General features: G+C 39.5%; 1 protein-coding gene across 3 annotated transcripts in view; it reads left to right on the plus strand.

Moving 5' to 3' along the window:
• Positions 1-16,595: 16,595 nt before the first annotated feature.
• The window catches only part of LOC135477691 (partitioning defective 3 homolog), a 64,107-nt gene continuing 61,502 nt past the window's right edge, over positions 16,596-19,200 (plus strand). For all 3 annotated transcript variants that reach the window (XM_064757879.1, XM_064757880.1, XM_064757881.1), the window contains exon 1: positions 16,596-16,867. In XM_064757879.1, the coding sequence (XP_064613949.1) occupies positions 16,745-16,867 (123 nt within the window). In that variant the 5' untranslated portion in view covers positions 16,596-16,744. The remainder of the gene's footprint in view (positions 16,868-19,200) is intronic.

The following is a 19,200-nucleotide window of genomic DNA, read 5'->3' on the forward strand; positions in this document are numbered from 1 at the left end:
AGCACAGGTTGCACGTGGGAGGGGGGGGGGGGGGGGGGGGTTATCAGCACCGTTAAAGAAATGACACTTCCTCTTTTCTTTTTATACCTTAGCATAAAAGATCTTTGAGCGAAATTTTGTACATGGATTTCAACATACTCTAAACCACGAGTTTTGCCTGTGTTATTTTGATTTATTAACTCTACCATATATATATATATATCTAACATATATATTTGAGCTTTAAGTTATAGTTACATAGTAGCCTACATAAGTAAAGCAATAACTGACACAATAACCCAAGAAAATATTTCCCTCGCATGTCATAAATGCTCAAACTTTCACAGACGAGGAATTTTCATAATATACGACTCAACAATATAGCCTACGACTTGTATACGCGACAGCACGAGACTTCACGGGGAAAGCAGGGTTTAAAAGGTAATAAAAATCGGCATACTACAGTACAATGGCCTGCTTTGATTACATAAATGACACGTTAAGATACGATATTTGACGTGCTAAGACTATATAAATGACGTACTAAGATTACATTAATGACGTGATAGGTTTACATAATCGACCTTCTATAGTATTAAATAAATGGATGTTAAGATAGATCAGTGACGTACTAAGATTACGGGAATAACGCTCTAGTGTTAAATAAAGGACGTGCTTAGATTACATAAGGACATGCTAAGATTACATGAACAACGTACTAAACAAGTTGAAAATTTGACGCGGTCGTCTTAAAGTCAAAACTTGATTTATGAAATTGGCACTAGATCACCTAGTACGTCGTATCTTTAAGTACTGATGCTCTTAGGACGTCGTTTCTGTAAGAAGCGATCACCCAGTAGTCTTACCTATAAGTAATGGACCAAGAGTATCCTGTAAATACAGATCACCCAGTATGACATATATGTAAGTTTTGATCACTTACAGCACGTCGTATCTGTAAAGATCATCCAGTGCAACGTACCTGTCAGTAGCGATCGCCCAGCAGGCGCGACGTAAGTCATAATCACCAAGTATGTCGTATTTGTAAGTACTGTTGCACCTAAAAACAGGTGCGTTTGTAAGCACTGATCAACGAATACATCGTGTCTGTAAATACCGATCACCCAGCACGTCGTGCGTGTAAGAACTGATCACGCAGTACGTTGTGTCTATAAGTACTGGTCACCAAGCAGGTCCTGTCTGTATAAGTACTGTTCATCCAGCGCGTCGTGTCTGTAAGTACTGGTCACCCAGTGCGTTGTGTCGGTAAGCAGTGATCACCCAGTACGTCGGGTCTGTGCGCACTGATCACCCAGTACGTCATGTCTGTGCGCACTGATCACCCAGTATGTCGTGTCTGTGCGCACCGATCACCTAGTATGTCGTGTCTGTGCACAATGATCCCCCTGTAGGTCGTGTCTGTGCGCACTGATCACCCAGTACGTCGGGTCTGTAAGTACTAATGCACCCGGTGCGTCGTGTTTGTAAGTTAGAAATAGAGCATGATTCTCGGATATTCTGGTATATACGAAAGCTGTCTAAGTATATATGATCAATATATACAGTGTGTATATGTATACTCTTCTTGAATTGCACCCATTTGGTACCGGTATTATAAGTTCGGGTGAAATATTTCTCTCATTAAGCACTATGTCACGTCTACAAATTAAACTTGACGATTTCCAATATTTCACGAAATTGCATATGTATATCTAGGCATACTTCCGCTTTGAGAATAATTTCAGTTGATTCTTGCCCACCTTTCACAAACGGGTTTAAAAAGTGTATAGTAGATTGTGAATATGTGTGATCGTTTTTCATGTGGATAGAAGTGAGAAACTCGACCCGTCCAAAACACACCTGTGTGCCAAGCTGAGAAAACACGCTGCTTTCCTGCTTGACGTCGCAATATTTGTGAACATGACTCGTCGATATAGGAACGAAACGTCACAGAACGCGTATATGCATTATGTATTAGCTTCCTATATCAGTGTTTTATGGACGGGCCAAACGACGTATGAAATAGACCCCACTTGTGAATTGTAACGGGAGATAACTATGTATCTAACACAAATGTAGACTAAAGTTGAAAGATGGACTTTCCATTGTATGCATTTTTTTATACTCCTAATAAAAGAGAGTAGTGACTGTAACGCCTATACGTCATCTCTGGTGTATTACATGAATACGTCCCATGGGGTTCACAGCTATTAGCAATAATTTTTTCTGTGAATCAAGCGCTTAATTAGCATGATTAGACTTACACTTTTATGCACTTGCAAACGTTTATCTTTTGCCTGTTATTTATCTTACTAGTAATGTACATACATCGTGTATAGAAAATTAAACACTGTGATTTTGCGGTGGAGAATCATGACATTGCGTGGAAAATAAAATTGAATTGCAAATCATTATATGTTGTTGTTTATTCATGGTTCTGACTGGTCGCTGACATCCTTTATAATGGTTGAATTTTGTTGAAAGGTTTTCAGGAACTGGAAAGTCCTTGAAAATACGCAATGTTTTAGTTTTGAATGTAATATTCCATTATCATCGAAATAGATTTATTCAACTGAGTGTCCATAAATCTCCAAATGAAAGTTTGTATGAATCCTGAATCATCAGTAAATGTGTAGGAAAACTTAGGTTCTAGAACAGTCCGAGAGTTCTTGATCGGCCAAGGAGCTCCAAGCCAATGTCACATCACGCTTGATAAAAGAACCTGATGCAGTTGCCGTGGCAACTGGTCACGCCCTTCGATATCAAAATTACCCATCAAATACGTCTCGATATCCTGAAGTTTGCCAACACTGTCCTTCCTTGTCTTTTAATCCGTCGATTTAATGCAAGCACAACGTCGATCGCTCATTTCCTTGCCCGGTTCGGCCAAAAGTTATTGGTGACGCCCAAAGTTTCCCTGACTTAACATGTTTGACCAGCACAAGTACAAGTGGTTTAATCAGGTTTTAAATGGCGCGCTTTCTGACCTTTGTTTAGGACGATGCTTGGCAGAACAAATTTTTTGTCAAGTCTAACGTCAGTTTAATCTCCGGCTAGTTTCTAAAAAGCATTTCTTAGATGGGCGGGAACCTTGTTATTGTGTGTCTTGATTTGAATTGGAATGCTGATTTCACTCTTTGACCTGAAACATTTGTTGCGTCTTTTCACCTTCATTGAAAACTGTTGACTGCGTGGATCTCTTTGCATGATTCCGTCCTAATTTCGCACTGTATTCTTTCTTAGTCTCTGTGAGTTGTGTTAAACTAGCCTTGCGATTATTGACCTGGAACGTCCATCTTGGTTGACGGCTTGTATACGATCATCCTTTTCAACCCATAGATTTATTGATCATGTATCTAATGATGCTCGGGTGACTATGGTCATGGGTGTTATCGTTCCAATCAGAACACTGAGGAGGCCGAACAATGATCAGGTCGTGGGTTCGAATCCAGAAGATTCTGCTGAGGCCACATGTATTTCCTAATGCTACAAACCGTCTCCGTTATGACTGAATGACTGGTTGCTGTTCACTGACAGCAATGTGAAACATGTAATGCGGACAACAACAAAAAAAAAGTAATAATAATAATAAAACAAGTCAGACGAGTACACTTCATGGCAAATAGATGTTTTATATTTTTAGATATTTCCTCCCTGGCCCCAACAGCGGTGGAGGCAATAATCGTGGAACATTCCTGACTGAGAACTCTTTTATGTGTTCTTCCTATTGAAGTGGCCGTTTATTCATGCTTCGATGACTGTTTTGTATGCATGCTTGGAATTTAACGTCGCATTTAACAATTTTTTAGTAATATGACGACCAGGAGTCATTAGTTGTTTGTACATGTACTCTGATGTCTTTTGTGGCAGGGCGAGTCCATGGCACCAAAGTTCTGCTGCCATTGAGTTATCATGCCGAGTACCCCACACATTGCAGTCACAATATATCGACACCGAGATCAACCAGTCCTGCTTCGTTGTTCTGACCTCTCATTCCTGAACGCCAAGCAAGGGAGCAACAAGTACCATTTAAATGTCTTTGGTGTGACCTAACAAGTAAACAAAGAAATCCATGCAATAGTAAAGACATGCGGCAGCTTCCTATAGGTTCTTTGGCAGGGGAAATGAATAAGCCCACTGTCAATCTAATACATATGGTCTGTTGCCTGGTCCTATGTCGCTTATCAGGGAAACTTCACAAGCCTTCACAGCTCGAGCCCATCTTCATGTTTGGTATACACTCAATTATCCAAGTTTTAAGATGTCAAAACTTGCAATGACAAACTGTCTTCTAACAATCATCCAACCGTTGAAAATTTGAATCGAGAAATCAAGTCGACGTCTGCCAGTACCACTTCTCTTGATCGTACCTCAGGCAAGGTAGGCGTTTCAAAGATAAACGAGATCCATTTACTACGGTACCCTTGTCTTAATTTGAAGGCAAAAAAAGCAAAATAAATAAATAAATAAATAAAATAATCTAAAGTTCCAATGAGAAGTCCCGTTGAAGGACATTTTCACCTACTTGTATTCTTGCCAAAGTTAAAATTCAAAAGATGGCGGACGTTGGTTCTGCTAAACTAGAAATGAAAACACAATGATCTGAAACAAAAGAACAGGAAACAATGGTTATTCTACCAAAGGAACTAGACCTGTTCTGCCAGAAGAACTGCAATGCAACAGTGTGCTGGCAAATATAAGGGGAGCTAACTGATTACTGAAAGTGAAGAGTTCTTCTTCACATACTGTTATGTCCCTTGTACTACATGTTTAGTACTTATGAATTTAAAGTTTTCTCTAAAGCTCGCGCGAGTATGTAGCCGGTACTTCCATGTTACTCTTCAGACCAAAATAAAAATAACTACCGGTAGTTGTATGTATGACACAATGTGTCAATTGCAATTATTCTTAGCTCCGCATCAGTTGTCTTCGCTCACTTTGGTACACCTGATTACACTTCAAAGGAACCTTTCATTTTGTACAACTGTCTCTACAATGTAGGCCTACTCGTGCACCACCGCAGTGGCGGGCACCATCTACCAGTCTTTGGATATAATATAATTAAAGACGTACAGCATATAGAGAGTAAAACCAGAGTACCGACGACAGTGCGATAGCTGACAAACGTAACCGGTGAAAACGGCCTCTTATCTGTTCACCTCAGTTTGGGTTTCCAATTGCCAAAATTTACATTCAAATAACTACGTGCAAAAAAAAGGTCACAGTTAAAAAAAAGTTATTACCTTGCCATTTTGAATTACTGAAAATGGGGTTTTACGTCGTACTTAATAATTTTCCAGTCATATAACGAGGAGTGTGTTTGCATATACTCTTGGAGTTTTACGCTCCACACTGCAGTTGGGCAGGGCAGCCATCTTTCATCAGCGAACGCAGTCGTTGTCTCAGCAACTGCAAGGCACTGCTCAAAAGTGTGAAAGAAATGCCTTGAATTATTTTTTTTTAAATATCTTCTTTACAATACAGATAGGACGGACGGGCAGACGGACAGAGGGAAAAGCAAGCCGTATTTCGAACTCCCCCTTCCACCTTGGTTGTAGAGGAAAAAGATAAGAGAATTTCATGGGTAATTCTGTGTTATATATACATATTAACACGAATGGGCTATTGCGTCAATGTTTTAATATACAAACCAATATGGATAACTACTCTGAAAAAAAAATAATCAGATTATTCTGTTAAAGATTATGATGATACGTGGAACAGTATTATGCTTTAACAACAGATACTAACATAATACTTTATGTTATTTTTTTTTAGTGTATCGTCTGTAATAACACGATTGGGCGTCACGTATTTATGTGACAGTATTATAAACCAATATAATGATGCATGAAAGCAATTTTGTATGGGATTGCATGGAATGTATTTGTTTTCAAGTTGGAAATATTACTGAATTTTATGAATATACATGTACAGGTTCGTGTTCAAAAAAAAAAAAAAGAAAAGAAAAAAAAACACTCACTGGAATGGACTTAGCAAATGACTGTTTTGGGAACTTAGGTGAGACTGAGCTGATGAAATCTTACATCGTCCTGTTAACCGGCCCGGATAGCACAGTTGGTAGAGCGTCCGCTTCGGGACCGGTAGATCCAGGATCAATCCTTGATCGAGTCACACCTAAGACTTTAAAAGAGGAAGTTGTAACTTCCTCGCTTGGCGTTCAGCATGATGGGGATAGTGCAACGACTGGTTGACCCGTATCAGTATAATGGCTCGGGCGGGGCGCCTCACTTGCCTTCGGTAAGTCGTCTCAGTGAAGCAGCACTAAATAAAAGAACGGTGGAAATCCGTCCTGCAACAAGGGAGGTACATTACACGTACATGCACCCTAATGATTCCTTCGTCGTCATATGACTGAAAAATTGTTGAGTACGACGTTAAACCCCAAGCACTCACTCACTCACATCGTCCTGTAGATAAGTGACTAACGATTTAATCAAAGCATAGGCCTAACCTACATTTGCAACTACTGATCTAGCCACACGGAAGGCAAATTCCCGTATAGTACAAAAGAAAAAAAAAACAGTGTGTGCCTTTGAGGTTTAGCGCGGTATTTTATGGGGACTTGAAGTTACCCATGCAGAGGAGCTTGAAATTGTTTGCTTTACATGCAGCACCGAGAGTGGGTTATTTGTATAATAGATTTGCGTTCGGCTGATATAACTTCAGGCTGGAATTCCACGAAAAACACACCAGAGCAATAACGTTATTCATGTCTGAATTAAATCCGATGGTTCCTGGTTAGTAAGGTTGAAGGTTCGAATCTGCCTTTCTTGTGTGGGAGATTTTTTATGACCCTATCGAAGAAAGATGGTTTTGACCGGGCATCTGGCTGTCCGTCATTCATAAACCTGACATCTCACCAAAGCGCTTCAGAAATTTTTGGGCTGGGCCGTTAACCAGTGGGGTCAGTGATCTGGTTGTTCGTCTGTGGTTTCAAAGTAGGACGTCTGTCACAGACATGTAAGATAAATGAAAGAAAACACAACCTACAGATGGTTGTGGGTTTCCCTCGGGTTCTGACCAGTTTCCTTCCACCATAATGCTGATCGCCGTCGTGTATGTGAAATATTCTTTGTGTACGGAATGACGGACAGACAAACGGACAGACAAATAAAGCGGGCAGAACTATAACATTCTTTCGCAGGAAGTAATTATTGGAATGATTTAGTCAGCTAGAAGACTTACTTATACGATGACGTGAAGGTTTATGGGCGGAGAAAAGGCAAAGTACAACACCGATCTTCGTCAGACACCTAAAGCCGATCTGTCGGAGTCAAAATTTATTTATTTATTTATTTATTTTACTCGTGTTTTTCGCCGTACTCAAGAATGTTTCACTTATACGACGGCCACCAGCATTATGGTGGGAGGAAATCCCGGAGTCAGCAACATGCAGTGTGCCAGCAGAATATAATGGTACAGATAAACCCAGAGGTCACATATTCACTGGACACGTAGGCATATACATTTAGTTAAACATGGTATTGCAGTGTTTTCTTCCAACAAAACGAAATGTTTTTGAATACAGCGTAAAACACTAATCAAATAAATAATTAAACTGGAACTGCATGCAGTTATACGGCTTCCAAGCAGTCTGTACACACAGCTTTTAGCGTCCTCTCTCTAAAACTTTCCACTCTCTAAAACTTTCCACTTTCTCCACCACAGACCGTTCAAATCTATTAGTTTTATGCTCTCCTAGCATTAGGTTTGTCTAATACGAGCAAAAAATAGACGCAATCCATATTAGACAATAAACTTTCCGAACGAGCGAATTGCATGTAACATGACTTCCTGATCACGAATCTGGCCTTATTTTTTCCCTGCCAGATGTACTTATGTCGCAAATTACCATCAAAAATCGAATATTTGCAATTTTCTCCCATAGTTTAGGTCATGTGACAGAAAACTAATACAGCTGTAAAGTTCAGAATAGCTGAGTGGAAGGGACTATGTATATGTACTGTATGTATGCTGAAAATCTGTGAGTTGTCTTAATAAATACAGGATATACACTTCTTCAAAATTTGACAAAAGGCAGATTTCAGATATTTTGGCACATTGACAAGTGTATGTTATATAATGCATAAACGCTCTATTCGATGATTGTAGAAATATTGTAAGTATGCCATCCGACTTAGTTTGACGTCCTGATCACGAATCTGGGCTTATTTTTTCCCCTGCGATGTATAGTTTTATTGCAAATTGCGATCAAAACGCGAAAAGCGCAATTTCCCCTATTTTTACAGGTCACGTGACAGAAAACTGTTACAGCTGAAAACCTGAAAATCCCTGTCTATAAAGGGCTATACATGTAATGTATGTATAGTGAAAATCGTTGACCTGTGTCAGATTTACCACATGTGGCACATTTTCATATACGTACTATACTGTAATACAATGTATGGATAGGTACGAAGAATATGTATCATGTATATGCTCTCTTTATATTCTGCTTTACACTGCAGTTGCGATAGGTTCACCCAGTACCATTGCAACCCAATGTTGTGCATGTATTTCTAAAAGTGAGCTTTGTTTTGCACAAACCTTGTCTTCTTTACTACACGCTAACCAGGCCCCGGTGATTGACAGATATACCTACATGTGCCCTGGTTCAGGTGTTCGTATTTTGACAGCGGCCGAGTTATTAGTAATGGAGATGCTGGCCAAATTTTCCCTGACTTGGCCTAATTAAAGAAGGATTTAAACGCTAATCGTCATCCGTCTGTGTGGTATGACGCTTATGTGTCTCGGGCAGTTGAACGGCGAAGATGATTGACGTCGGGAAGCTGACATTAAGCAGGTCGCGCCGGGCTTGTATCGCTCACACCTGTCAGTCATACAAGAGTTCGATCCCAGTATATTTATTTATTTATTTGATTGGTGTTTTACGCCGTACTCAAGAATATTTCATTTATACGACAGCGGCCAGCATTATGGTGGTAGCCCGGGGAAAACCAACGACCATCCGCAGGTTGGCTGAAAGACCTTCCTACGTACGGTCGGAGAGGAAGCCAGCATGAGCTGGCCTTGAACTCACAGCGACCGCATTGGTGAGAGGCTCCCGGGTCATTACGCTGCGCTAGCGCGCTAACCAACGGAGCCACGGAGACCCCCAGTTTACCGAATTTGTCACGTGAATAAAATTTTCAGAATTTAAATATTCTAAGTACGCTGGTTGGTGTAGTTCTGATCACCAATCTGGTCTGTTTACTATTCTCTGATGCAAAGTTTTGTCGCGAATTACCATTTGTCAGAAAAAGTGTAATTTTCCGCCATATTTGCAGGTCACGTGACACAAAACCGCCACTACTTAAAGCTGTAAATGGCTGAGTGCAAAGTGCTATATGTGTATTGTATTTATGCGGAAAATCATTGAAGTGTCTTAATAAATGCGGAAGTTGAAACGCTTGAAAAATTGTCCAAAGGCCGATTAACTGTATTGGCACTGTGACGTTCCCATTTTGTATATAATGCATTTTAAATGCATTTATGTCTACGATGAATTTATAACCCGAAGTGACACCACAAAGGCCGGCAATACCGGCTTGAACCCCGGAATCGCTGCTATATTTTAGATTTTTTTTTAGTCATAACCTGGAAACTATACTAAGAACAAAAAAAATTCTTACAGATTTGTAATTCGTGCGTCACGCAGTACTAGACAATTTTTTTTTTTTTTTTTTGGTTTATTTAATCATTTTGAGCAGTTTTTAGACGTAACCTAATTTTAAGCTAATTTCACTGGTCACTTACAGCACAACTTACATACCAAACAAACTGTATGTTGTACAATATAGGTACGGCAATCTACCTAAAACTTGCAAGTGAAATTTCCTACAAAGATCATTAGCCGATTTAGGAGGCCTCCGTGGCTCATTTGGTTAGCGCGCTAGCGCAGGGTAATGACCCAGGAGTCTCTCACCAATGCGGTCGCTGTGAGTTCAAGTCCAGCTCAAGCTGGATTCCGCTCCGGCCGTAAGTGGGAAGGTCTTTCAGCAACCAGCGGATGGTCGTGGGATCTGCCCGGTTTTCTCCCACCATAATGCTGGCCGCCGTGGTATAAGTGAAATATTCTTGAGTACGGCGTAAAACACCAATCAAATAAATAAATAAAAATTAGCCGATTTACGGAAAAAGATGTTTTAAGCTTTTCAATAAAATTCAAAATCGCTGCTAAATCACGTGACTGTCCAAAAAGTCAAAAGCTGCTTCATATGTTGGCTATTAAAAAGGCCAAGTTTGTTTTTTCTACTTTTACCGGTTGTGGAGATATTGTAATTTCATGAGCTGACTATGATTAAATATAAGTTTTTAAATGCATTTTAATGACAAAACTATGAGTCGTATCTGTGCGGTCTTACAATCAAAAATGAAGATCTGTGGCTGATCTATCTACTGATCATTTTTCAGCTACAATAGCGGTCACGTGACATTTGAAAATAACACTGAAATGAACTATAATTGCAATTTAAAGAAAAACTATACATCGTGGAAAAAACTAAAACCAAGGTTGTATTCAGCAGGGCAAACTACATCTAACTGCTAGTTTGTGATTTTTTCAAAATTCATTAACGGGCCAACACGTGACTAAAACGGCCAATATAGCGAGCTTCCACATTTTGCAACCTGTTTGCATAAAATTTTCAGTCCTGATACCCTCAGTAGTCTTGTACATGCATATCAATTTCCAATGCAATCGGATCAGCAGTTTTAGAAAAGTTTTTTTTTTTAGATTTCCGTACTGCTCCAATATGGCCAAAAAGTGGGTCACAGGTGGGTAAAGTTTTATACTCCAGCAGTTAGCCTAAGAGATTTGGTAATGAACATGTGTAGAAAGTTAACAGCTGTGACACGCAGTTTTCTCGCAAGGCGAATAAAACAGTTGTGAGAGAAGAAGAAAAAAACTGAGCAAGAACAATAGACATCCAAGCAAAGCTTCGGAAGTCTGCATGATAATCTGAGGGAGAACAGCGGTATTCGAAGCGAAGCTTGGTACCAAATAAATAAATACAATGTCAGTGGAGAAAACATTAACCTTCTTTATTTCTCCCTGGTTTGCATCTTTGATTGATTGCTACAAATATGGTCCCACTGCTACACTAAAAAATGAATCTGTTAATTTTTGTTTGAAGGATACTAGAATGTATTCTGCTATTGCAACAAATTATTCTGTTAAATATAACACACATATTCCATTAATTCAACATTAAGATTCTATTAGACTAACGGGATATTATGTTGAATATAACACAGTATTATGTTATAATAACAGAATACATTCTAGCATCACTCAGACAACAGACTTTCTGTTAAAGGGAACAGATTGATTTTTTTTTAGTATAACACCTTTATAGAGACAGTTCTTCAGTTTAATGTCAATATTGACGCCGTTTTATTTCACAACGTCCAGACCTGAATTTTAAATGTTTTGCTCCATACAGGTTGAAAGCTGCACGTAAAGCAAACAATCGCAAACTCCAAATACAAGTCCCTATTTGCGTTTTTACCTGTCGCGACGAATTTTTAGAAATTTCAAGCTAAACCACACATGCACGCACTACTTTTTTTATTCTCGCAACATACCGCGGAATTTGAAGTCATTGTGGATGAACCAATCACAGCAAACGTAAGTTATAAACATTACGCATGCGCAGTTCTGGTCGAACTGATTAATCCATTCGTCAGATTAATTCATTTCTTCTAATTTTGGGACACCTGGTCTACTCATTCTCACTATTTTAGTTTTCTCACTATATTCATGTCCTTACTTTTCCAAAAGGCTTGTAAAGAAATGTAATATTCTACTTTCAACACTACTAATATCTATCCCAAAAATTAGAAGAATTAGGGTCCCTTTAGGTCGACGCCAGGTTCTATAGCAGCCAAATTTCACCTCATAGTGTACACACAACATACAGTGAGTGTTGTTGACAACACCTCAATGTAAGTTCATCAAACTCGGTAATATTTCAAAATATATACTGTCGAAAACAAATGTGGGGTAATGGAACATACAAACTTCTCACGAAAGTGCATGCATGCTTACACACAACTTGATTATTCGTTTTTAATACCACTGCGTACATGCATATCTTCCGGGAATGTTATATCAGGCAATTGACCTGTATCCAATCGCAATTAAGCTGATTCACAATCTAAAATTTTAATATCCAAAATATTTATTATTTGATTGGCGTTTTATGCCATACTCAAGAATATTTCACCTATGCGACGTTGGCCAGCATTATGGTGGAAATCCACGACCATCTTCAGGTTGCTGGAAGACATGCGGTGGGAGAGGAAGCCAGCATGAGCTGGACTTGAACTCACAGAGACCGCATTGGTGAGAGGTTCCTTGGTCATTGCGCCGCGATGGCGTGCTAACCTCTCGGTCACTGAGGCCCCTCAACATTCTAAACAGGAAAACACAATATACTGATATATAAGAAAATGCAGAAGGTTTTCCACAGAACTATGTAAAATATGCTGAAATAAGTTCAAATGTTGTCACTATAACAAAACTCCTAATCTGTTCCATACAGTGGACCGCATATAAAAATAATTTATTTCCTATTAATTATATATATATATATCCCTCATATATCACTATATCATCCCTCACTTGGATGGACGTTATTTGCAGCAAAGTCAAAACTTACGTGATACAAGAAACAAGATGGATTGATCCCCCCTCCCCCCCGGATGCATACGTGGGAATCTATACGTCGAAACAGACATTCGTATACCAGCCGTCTGCCAATAATTCCCGGCCAACAATCGCAAGGCCCATTCCCAAAACGATGTATAAACACAAACAACCAAAGAACTGAGAAAGTATATTGAGTACGAAAATAGAACGGAGAAGTAGTCAACAGTTTTCTATAATAATGGAAACACGCATGGTATTCCAGCAACCTGCGGATGGTTGCGGCCGTGGGTTTCCACTGGGGTCTGCTCGATTTCCTCCAACCATAATGCTGACCAATGTCGTATAGGTGAAATATTCCTGAGTACGGCGTAAAACACCTATCACATAAATAAAATAAATAAATAAATAAAAAGGATAAAAGATGGCGGGGAAACGCATTTAACCAGACGTGGATGTTAATAAGGAAAAGCACACAATAGCAAGAAAATATTAGTATGATAATAGACGCTATCTGCACGTTGTCTCAAGGATTGTCTGCATGATCAACATCTTTGCACTTCTTTGCAACGAGAACGATGCCTCTGATATCATGGACGTTCTGGTTGATGGGTGAAAATAGTACAGTTTATCACCTTGGGTGAACTTTTTTCAACAGAGTATTATCGTTTTTACCCAGATTAGGAGAATTTTTTACCCATGCAGGGGAAATCTTTTTCACATAAGGGGAGAACGTTTCCACCCAGGTATAGACACCGAAGAAAAAGTTAGGAAACTTGAAGTAAAAACGTCGAATTAATGTGGGCCATCGAAGTTGTATGTAGAATTCCAGGAAACACCTGTAAACCATTAACCATTGAAAGCAATGGTGAGCAAAGTTTGCTCAGACCAAAAACATACACAGTTGTCGTCCACGTCAAAAAGGTCTTTCAGCCACATACGGTTCGTCAGGGTCCCAAAGCCTCTGGCCGTTTTCCTCCCACCATAATGCTGGCCGCCGTTGTATAAATGAAATATTCTTGAGGCCGGAATAAAACACCAATCAAATAAATAAATATCAAATCATGTCATGAAAACGTTCGGACGGGTCCATTTCGCTAATAAAACAGGGGGTCTAAGTTTTGCTGTGGGAACGTATGCTTTCGTCAAAGTCTTCCAGTTTTTTCTACTTTCCTGAAATGAGAACTGAATTACATATCGGACAGTAAAGGTTTACGATATCATATCACGGATTTTGTACTTTTCTGTTTATCATATAGGCCTATCAATGGGCATCAAACGACAAAAAAAATCAGATCTTCATATTTATATTCTAACACATCAGTTTCGCCAAAATAATACTAATTTACTGCATTTTTTAATTAATTTCTTTCCACAAAGTTTCTTCAAACTAAGCGCATAACTTTGACAGAGAGACGGATATCTGGTAATGGAGAAGTGCGGTTCAAATATTCCTTAATCGGGGTCCAGGTGTAGATCAACGCTAAAATTTTAAATGGATTAATGTTGGTACTAAGGTCAAGCTGTTCACAAAGCTTCATCAAAATACGTGCATAACGTGTTTACATGCATACATGACAATTGTTCAAACAATTCCTGAGTCCGGATCCAGATGTAGATCAGCACCAAACTTTTAAATGGATTAGTGTCTGTGCCCAGGTCAAGCCGCATGTGCACAAAGTTTCATTAAAATCCGTTCATAAGGCACTGGTGAGAGATCGTTTAAAACTCTTCTAGAGATTTGAATCCAGTTTCGAAAATCTTCAACAAAACTTTAATCCAAATACTTCAACTTTTCCCCTAACGCTGGCGACACATGCACAGACAGATCGACAAAGTACGAACAAAGACAGAAACATAATCTTCATTGGCGAGGGTATACAGATATGCTTGTAATGCATAGTTGTGTTGTTTTGACCCTGAAATATATATCTTTTAACAGAATAACATTCTTAATACATACAAATATTGCCGGTTTATTCTGATCGAATGAGCGAAATGTGAGATGTTGCCAGTTATATATTTAATGCTTCTCCGGCCGCACGTGGGGAGGTCTGTCAGTAACCTGCGGATGTTCGTGGGTTTTCCCCGGGCTCTGTCCGGTTTGCTCCCACCATAATGCTGGCCGCCATCGTATAAGTGAAATATTCTGGAGTTCGGCGTAAAACACCAATCAAATAAAATATATTTAATGCTTACATGTATGTTAAGGAACAGAGCAATGCAATATCTATTCTAAAATAAGAAGGAAATAAAACAGAAAAACATGGTAATGATGCATGGCTTTCATATCCATAGACGCCATTCATACATCATTTAAATGCTATAAAAACGTGCACAAAGGAAATGACAATGACTCTAAATTCACATAAGAATGTATACAGACTCACATAAAGCACGTAGTGGACTGAACGTCTGCATGTACAGATCTATACTTTAATATATGCAGTGCAGACAATATCACAATGTCCAGTATAATAGAGCTGTAATCTTGTACTATATCTCTCTCTCTCTATATATATATATGGGCAACGCGTTTAATAAAGGTTACGGCTTACAGCGGTGTGCAGTCATGCTGAAGAAACTAAATAAAAATTCAATAATATTGGGAAAGATGGGTCATCAGCGTATTATTAAATTTAATAGGCCCACCTGTCTAGGGCTGTATTCTACACATACAACTGGATATTATATTGGGTATAGCTCTACATATAAAGTGTTCGTGAACCTGGTCCTATATAGGTAGCGCGGTTAATCGAAGGTGCATAGGCCCATATATGTGTTCAGTAATTTGTAATGTTATATGAAAGCCCACTAACACAGACAGGTATCCACCGACGATGATTACTATCACATGCAAATAGGTTAAATAGTTTGGCCTGGTTTTTTGACGTCGATGCTCCACTATAAAGGCCCCTAGATGTATTTAATAGATGGAGCCCGACTCATTCATGTTGTAGAGATAAAGCGTCATGAATTCAACCGGCGTCATGGATTCATTTTGGAGGAGCAGTATAGGCCTATTGTTGAGTGAGACTTTCAGACACACGCTGCGGCACACCTTTCCACCTTTATAACTAGTGACTCACCCCAGGTATCCAGCTTATTCCGTTACACGAATACATACCTGTCAGATTTATAACGCACTTAACCCTGTCCTCAATTAAATAATAAAATGTTTCCGGCGTTATATCCGTAATTTTCAGATACGCCTATAAATATGAATATACATGTGTATATATATATATATATATATATATATATATATATATATATATATATATATATATATATATATATATACACACACATGTGTGTTCAAATTAGATGCATACGTACGTATTACGTCAAAAAAAGTATGTTTAAAACAGCTGAGAGATCGCCATTGCATCAGAAGGCCCTATTTCGAGTTTATTTACAAAGCTCTGCTGTCTAAATTAGTTCAATACATTGCTCCATTGTTCTAATTTCACACGCTGTTCTTTGCACAGCCAGGGGCCCTGGCCGGTGTGAAACAAATCTAGAGAGCTTTGGGAATTTGCCCCGGAGTGACATGAAGATCGGGGCGCGGTGCGGCCTCTCGTTGTGACCCATCGCATTACTGAGGACATTTTGCTACGATGGCCCCTCGGCTTCATCGCTTCCCAAAGAACCCATGCATTCGGGAAAACAACAATTCCACCGTTGTTGTCTGGACATTTTAAAGCTCCGAAGATTTGTCCCTCGCCTTATTGTGCCTAAATCCGCCATCAAACATTCTTGTCTATGATAACAATCGCTTTTATAACGTACTGCCTTCTTCAGACCATCAGGACCGCACAAGTGTAAAAGCGCATGTTCTCGGGGGTCCGTAGAGACCCTCCTCCGACTCCGACTCTAGTTCGGTTTCGTATTTCGAATCGAGTCGTGGAGAAGGGAAGTTGTTGTAGCTCGAGTATAACAGTGTAGCTCTCTAACTCGCTCGCTATGGCGGAAGTCGGCAAGTCATTCCGACTGTAAACAAGGGGGGGTTTTAAATCGGGAGTGTTATTTTTCAAGGATGACGGTAGAGTCGGCGGTTGATACGCATAGGGGCGATGGTACGCTGATTGTATGATGAAGGTGACTGTGTGTTTTGGGAGTACGCGAGTTATTGTACCTTGCGGAGATGGGAATTTACCGGTGCGAGATCTGGTGGAGAAGGCCATTACCCGCTACAAAAAGGCCACAGGAAAGGTAAAGTAGAATTTATCGATAATCGACCATACCTGGACCGTTGTCTGATATGTTAGTTAGCCTGTGTTTTAATCAGCTATCACCTCTCAAAGGTGTGACATTTTTGTGGGTAGCTAGCACGGCCTCTCCGCCATGTTGGATCGTAACTGGGTGATCCCCCCTTTTCTACACAAGAAGAGTTTTGACATTTAAAAACTTGGGCTATTTTTGTCGCCCGACAATACGTCTAAATTGTTTTCGCACAGCCAAAAATAATTGCTTGGCTGGTAGGGTTGTAAATTATTTCTTTAGCCCCTACACCAGTAGTTAAATAGCATGCAGAATGCAGGCTTGTTGAGTGAGCAATATAGCATCTGTGATATGTTTACATTCATTTGTGGTATCTAGGTCACAGGTTGTATTGACCCTTGACCTTGATTTAGCACCTGGGTGTGTAGTGCAGGTAATCTGTAGTTGGTAATCCTGTGTGTCATTACATCATTGGATTTAAAGTTTATTTACTTATATGTACATAGGCTTAGGTTTGCTTAGTCTATAATGACCAGTAATTTGTACAATGCATTTATCCAGATCAAAGTCTGTGCCAATTTTACCTGACAGGTGTTAATTAAATACGTGCATTCAGGTGTCATGACAGTGCCATGACTTCAGAAGAGGGTGCACAGAAGTTTAGCAGGGCTGTCCTCATCCTAAGTAATACCATCCTTCTGAAACTCTGCCGTTGCATGTGAACTTTAGGGATAACAGTACCTGTACATGTAGCCTATACAGCGATTATTAGGCTTAGTTGCTGGCAAACAGTGTCACCAATAAATCTTCTTTGCATCTGAATTTGGGACTGCATGATTAGCTCCATTTTGAAGTACTTATGTACTTTCTTCTTCATACATGTATATAATTTATGCTGAAGACACCCTTTTTTGTGACAAGCACACATACTGTTCATGTACATACACTGCTGTGGATGTCGGCACATGGAAGTTGTCTTCTTGCTGTAGACATTCATCAGGGCTGAATCTCCCAACCCATCCATATCATTTTGAGACCTGTCCATACTCATATGTAATTTTCACAAGATTGATGATCCTGATTTTGAAATATGGCTACATCTGTGTCACGGTACCTACCACCCACTGGACCCACCCCAGCCCCTGACCTCTTCTCCCAACCCTTCTCTCTCTCTCCCCTTGTTTTAGTCTGACTAAGCACCTTGGCCTTTAAGATTCCTGGCATGTGGTCATTTCCTCTGCCAAGGCTGGCTGTACCATTAACCCTACAGCCTTTGGATGTTGCTAATTTGTTCTGCAACTCCTGAATGAGATATGAAGAATACATAATAACATTTGGGAATTTTACGTAACATGTATGTGTAAGAAAGACAATAAATCACTGTATTTTCCAATGTAAAGAGTGCGAACATAGTTAGCCAATACCTGATACCCCTGTCAATTCACTTATTTTTTCTTTACTGTACATGTACATCTAGCTGATATTGTCCTGTTGTAGCAGGACCGATGTAGTAGGAACAAAATTTCCATCCCCCAATTTAAATACGTATACATGTAGTGTGATTGTGTTTCGGGTTCAGTCTGAGAGTTACGACATGACTGTTACAGTTACATGTACGGTGTATTTTCACTTTGTCCATATTGTTACAGTTTGTCCATATTGCTACAGCTACATGTAGAGTGTATTTCTACTTTGTCCATATTGTTACAGTTACATGTACGGTGTATTTCCACTTTGTCCATATTGTTACTGTTAAATGTAGAGTGTATTTCCACTTTGTTCGTATTGTTACAGTTACATGTGGAGTGTATTTCCATTTTGTCCATGTTATTACAGTTACATGTATGGTGTATTTCCACTTGGTCCATATTGTAGTACTTATTTCTGATGTACGTGTTCATACACATGGAATGAACATCAAACTAAGCTTTCCAACTCAGTCTTGTGAAACTGTCGTGGTCAGCCCCCCCCCCCCTCCCCCCCCAGAAGTTCTGCTCGTTTTCCTTCCATTACCCTAATGCTGGGCGGTGTCATATGAGTAAAATATTCTTGGGTAGGGTGTAAAACACTTAATCAGATAAGTAAATATGAAACTGTCTGTCATGCTATGTACAAGTACAGGTTAACAAGCTGGCCCATGCATTGTACAGCTATGTATCTATGTCTGGGCATGCAGACTGTAATTTACATGTATATGTACAGACAGTGCACCCTGTTTGAATTTGTGTTTTATACATCAGGACACTTGCAGTATCTCTGTTGTGAGTCATTTGATTTTTTTAACATTCATGTAAAGTCAGAGTAATGGGGAAAGTTAAATGTCA

Source organism: Liolophura sinensis, chromosome 11 (assembly GCF_032854445.1).
Source record: "Liolophura sinensis isolate JHLJ2023 chromosome 11, CUHK_Ljap_v2, whole genome shotgun sequence".
NCBI lineage: Eukaryota > Metazoa > Mollusca > Polyplacophora > Chitonida > Chitonidae > Liolophura > Liolophura sinensis.